Source organism: Adiantum capillus-veneris, chromosome 18, assembly GCF_014529385.1.
Source record: "Adiantum capillus-veneris isolate H3 chromosome 18, ASM1452938v2, whole genome shotgun sequence".
Classification (NCBI taxonomy): domain Eukaryota; kingdom Viridiplantae; phylum Streptophyta; class Polypodiopsida; order Polypodiales; family Pteridaceae; genus Adiantum; species Adiantum capillus-veneris.
The window spans coordinates 32,113,821-32,118,919 of record NC_140948.1 but is presented as its reverse complement, the minus strand read 5'-3'; the positions used below and the strand labels follow the sequence as shown (position 1 = coordinate 32,118,919).

The 5,099-nt window shown below is 43.3% G+C and overlaps 1 protein-coding gene across 1 annotated transcript; it reads right to left on the bottom strand.

Moving 5' to 3' along the window:
- Nucleotides 1–1,311: 1,311 nt before the first annotated feature.
- LOC147435440 (uncharacterized) lies at nucleotides 1,312–2,539 on the bottom strand. The gene is made up of 3 exons (XM_086487732.1): nucleotides 2,335–2,539; nucleotides 1,731–2,262; nucleotides 1,312–1,648 (listed from the first exon to the last, which is right to left on the bottom strand). The coding sequence occupies exons 1-3, from the start codon at nucleotides 2,537–2,539 to the stop codon at nucleotides 1,312–1,314; spliced, it is 1,074 nt and encodes a 357-aa protein (XP_086343858.1).
- Between the last annotated feature and the right edge of the window lie 2,560 nt (nucleotides 2,540–5,099).

Below are 5,099 nucleotides of genomic sequence, written 5' to 3'. Positions count from 1 at the left end.
ACGCCAAGTTACAGATTCAAGTGGTGGTAATGAATTGGCTATAATGACAGTAGTCGAGCTTGATTGTTGGATCTCTCACTTGATTATGGAGGTACAGGTAAGGCAAGTAAGGCTGATCATGAGTGTGTGTCTCTGATGTGGTAGGAATAAAATATAAGGAGTCTTCTTCAAAGACAAGGCCATAGCTAAACAAAAAGTGACAAGTGGTTGGATTAAAGAGTCGATAGCTTTTACTCCATGCAGTTCATCATAGCTTGCAAAGATAGTCTTGGTGGTTTGGTCTTGCAACTTATTTTGACTCTCAGATGGAACAAAAGCATAAACAATAGAGCTAAAGACTCGCAAATTAGAATAGTTAGGTGGCCTTCCAAACGACAAGGTATGGAATGGAGGCTATGCTATCAGAGTAGTGTCTTGGATGTAGTAGATTGTTGAAAATGCTTCTTCCCAAAAGGACTTCGACAATCAGCAATTTTCAGCATACTCCTAGCAGCATCTGCAATACCCAAGGGTGCGATTTTCTCGCTCAACTAAACAATTTTTCTGCAACTTAGAAGGCACGATGAAGCATTGTTGGATCCCATGTTGACGGTAAGCTTAGGTTGCTGTCAGACTGTGTGGACATGCCTCGGCAGTCAGCGGAAGGAAGTGACACGGCACATAATCATTGATGGATGTTTGCCCCCAACCAAGAAATTTAGTTTCGGGCTCACCAGGCCACCCACTCCATAGGCAAACAAAGAGACTCTGTTATGCACGCATTGTGGAGTCGACTGAACGCAGGATCGACGACACAAAATCAAAAGTGAATCTGCTAAACCAAGACGGCTTGCAGTACCTAAAGTGCAGTCTAAATTGCATATTACCCAAGCTCAAAGTGGGCGTGGGCAGTCTGACTCCACCCTTAAAAGGCATGAAATGTATATCTACGACCATTATCAGCTTGAAATAAGAGAAATGATCTACTTAGTTGGTTTTAACAAGCTAAGCACAGAACAAGGAATCACAATCCAATGTCCAAACAAGAAACCATAGGCATTGAATCACATATAGCTCTTTGTTGTGACTTGTAGTAGCAAAAAACCATGGAAATCACAATGACAAAAGCATGAGACACATACTTAGTGATACAAAAGAGTTTTTTAATTACAAAAAGGAGTACATTGCATAATTGGCTACATTCTGCACTACATTGCAGTTTCCAAGTTGGAATAATGAAATGATAAGTAGACCTTAGTTTCAAAAGGGTTTAGGAGTTTGAACTAAATACACATTGACCACTTGACAAAAAATTGCATCCACATGAGCCCATCATGGAGATTCCACTACCTTCAGAATGTGTGGAGCCAAGCATTGGCTACTAACAACTTTGTTCTCATTACGAATTCTAATCTTCCTATCATCCTGCTGGAAGAAAAAGTGTACAGGTGGGTTAGGCATAGTGAGAGTAATCTCTTGTCGAATGTTAGACAATGGCCAGTCATCCTCTATCTGCAACATAAATGGTTCTCGTCCTTCAAATACAAGGCTCAACTCCACAGATGCAATGTCTCGTGTACCTTGATCAACACTATTCCATTCTCCATTCAACAATCTCCATCGTTGATACTTGAACACCATGCAAAGGGTTTGTCGCCCAATGAAATATCTGTAAAGAATATAATAAGGAAAAACCATAAACCTAACCAACACACACAAATCAAACACCAATCAAAGTAGCATTTTCTTACCTGAAAACAACATCCTTTGAAGAGACCCGACATTCTATCATTTCAAGATCTGATGATGCCTTGTAGCCCCAATTCTTTCCAAAGGTCTTACATAGCCACTCTTCACTCATATTTTTCATGATGTAAGTGAAACGAGTGCGGTGTAGTCCGACACATGATTTAAAAATATGCCCAAAAATAACAATTGGGATGAACCAATTCAAATGTATGTTCCTAGAACCTATGCTAGGCTTCATTGCATTGAGTATGTCCACAGAAAGCTTACGAGTGCAAGTATGTAAAATTGAAGAGTTACATGCCGGCCACTCTCGACTATCCAGCTTTGGTAAAGCCAATGGTTCTAAAGTACCGTATTCATAGCTACCCTTGGGCACGATGTACTTAGAACTATAGAAGAATATTGCTTCATCTACAAGCTGCCTCGAAGATTTTCCTTCGTAAAGAAGCATACCTATCTCAACATGGAATACATGCATAACTCCTGTGAAGCATTCAATCCTTTGCCATTCAACGCTGTCAGAAGGATAAAGCACTGCACAAAACAAAAGAGTATTCAATACCAGAGAGAGAACCCAAAAGAAACCATCGAACAAACATAACTCACTGTTTGGCATGTGACGTTGCATCTGCACTTTGGGATGCACACGAATATCTTTATGTAAGAATACATGCTGCACCAATGCTTCATTCACAAGTTGCAATCTAGTTTTCCGTCGTCTAAAAGCAAGTATTCTCCCCTTCCAATGCTTTGTTAGGTCAAACACATCCCGAGCACGAACCTTAAATGCCCCTTTTTGGCTTGGGTGCATAGAAACCCAATCATAACAGTGGAAAATGTCTACAATCCATTCATCTGAATCATTTTTCCGATTTCTTACTTCCATCGACTCAATCATCGATCTTCTTTCCATAGTTGGTTCTAAAAGTCAACACAATACTCTAGATGTTAGCAAGCATATTTATTAAACCCTATCTACGTAACATACAACACAATATATGGATTGCTAGGTAACTTATGCTTACGCAGTGCTTATGGAGTGACCAGACTGAAGGGAGACTTCACTGGCCGTTCGATGCACCCTCTTGGGCTGATGTAAATGATGCTAATGGTGCCTCATGGAAATGGGCTGATCTAACCAGACCTTATGCTTATGCAGTGCTAGTACCTTCTGAGTGATGAACCTAAAGGGAGACTTCACCGACTGTTCAATGCACATTCTTGGGCTGATGCAAATGATGCCGATGATACCAAACTACTAGGGAAACAACCTAATCTGATGGAGGATGGTATGACTCAGTTACGATAGGTGGGAATAAGGCCTGATACTCAAGAAAAATAGGGATGAACTAATGGCTGAAAACGCAGATGCTGGAGAGGATGATCTTGCATAGCGAGCGAGGAGGAGGTGTCCACCACCACCTATGGGGCAAGGGCCTAGATGTAGAAAACCCATATTCTCATGGAGAGGTATGTAAATCATGCAAGTGATGACTAACTTATGGGAAAATGGACTGAACTGAGGGAGGATGGTATGAGGCTAGTGTAGATAGTTTCTAGGGATGATAACTCAAGCAAACTAGGGCTGAACTGATGGCTGAATGCTATGACTGAGAATGTTGAAGCTGGGGAGGATGATATGGCATGGGAGCTGAGATGGTTGTGCCATCTGGAGTTATTGCCAGCCATTTCCCATCCCTCTCTTGTGTTCCAAAGCCATTGTCTCTCTCTTTCTCTCTCCCCTTTCGCTGCTACTCACTCTGACATGGTATCAGATCTCTAGGCCAGAGGATCTACCATCGCCCATACACAGGAGGACCTTACAGAGTTTTTCATCGCAAAGGATTGCTCTCTTTTCCACCAGCATTTTTCAGCCAGAGTTTCTGTCTTCAAGCATCAGTGTTTTTTGCCTGACCACCAGCATTTTGTGGAATCATCTGCTCCTCTGCCTTGCCCTCTTCATCGCTCTCCTTTCCTACCCCCATCGCACCATCTGCTGCTCCTCTTTACACCTGCATTTTCAGCTTGTGACAGCCCAGCGTTTTGTGCAACAGAGAAACCCACTATTCACCAGCGTTTTCCCACTCTACTTCAACGTTTCCTCTGTGATCTTGGACAGAGGGAGCACCGAATCTTTGCCCCTTGGTCTCCCCGCTTGGAAGCTCAATAAGCACGTGACTTCTCGACATCTTTTCGACCATCTATTTGCTGATTTTCAGCCTGTTTTGGTGTTATTACAGCCCTTACCTCTCTCTCTTGGCATCGGGTGATTCCCTCACTGCGTGGATTGCTCAACCTCTGCTTTCCGTGGAGTTTCAGCCCCCTTCTACTGCGTTTTCAGGTTCGGACAGCACCTCGACTTTGCTCCCTTGGCATCCCTTTGGTTACCCCTTTCCTCTCCCGTCACTTACCCTCACTTTGCGGTCATTTGGTGTTTCCTTGGTGCGGATTCTCAGATCTTCCACTTACTTTGCTTCTGATTCTTCACTTGAGACTTCTTTCTTGCTGATTATTTGTCTGTAGATATGGCAATTTACCCGCCATGCCCATATTTCCTAACAGTGAAAAGCTTGATGGCTTCAATTTCGTGGTCTGGAAGATGAAGATCATGGTGATGATCATGCAGTTTGACCTTTGGGACCGGCTCAACAATCTTGCCAATGTCATGTGTCCCAGCCTTGCTCCCGCATCTACTGCTTCTACATCGACATCACCATTTGCTACTACATTTGTTAGTCTACATGCTGGCTCTTCTACGCCTACAACTTCTTCTACTGGTACTGCTTCTGGTGGATAGATCCATAATGCGCTGCCATAAAAGCGATAAGAATGCTCCTCCGTGCGTACTTCCTATAGAACCATGTCTGAAAGATTCAGAAGGAGAAATGTGTACACTCGTCTATGAGTGTCGATCCAAGCATCAACATCAGTTTGTGTAACAGACCCAGAAGTGACCACGGGCTTGATGGCCTTGGTAGAATCGGTAAGCCAGTCCCAGAGTCCATTGTAGGTGATGAGTGTCTTGATTTTCATCTTCCAAATGTTGTAGTTGGAGTTGTCGAGTTTAGCCATCTCTGAGAAGACCGTGAATCCATAGCCACTTGACCGGCCATGTCTCTATGTTACTCCGTGCAGAAGCGTATGCCACAAAATCTTGTGTAGATCAAGTCGATGTGAGGGTACCATCTATCCAAAGCTACAGCAGTCCAAGATAACTGCTAAGACCACCACCAGATGGTGCCCGGACAAGCAATGGATGATTCTACCACATTGGGAACAAAAGTCCAGCCTGCTGTCCACCTAAGAAACAACTGCCAAGGTGCTAAAATCGCTGGTGTAGCGCTGAAATCAGCGTGCTCTTGCGCCATCAA

What these genes read in the sequence shown, in the direction of transcription:
- LOC147435440 (XM_086487732.1), bottom strand. Translation starts at nt 2,539, where the DNA reads ATGCACCCAAGCCAAAAAGGGGCATTTAAGGTTCGTGCTCGGGATGTG. An exon ending in GCAACGTCACATGCCAAACA is followed by an intron (nt 2,263 to 2,334) that starts GTGAGTTATGTT and finishes TGTTTTGTGCAG; the next exon opens with TGCTTTATCCTTCTGACAGC. An exon ending in TCAAAGGATGTTGTTTTCAG is followed by an intron (nt 1,649 to 1,730) that starts GTAAGAAAATGC and finishes TATTCTTTACAG; the next exon opens with ATATTTCATTGGGCGACAAA.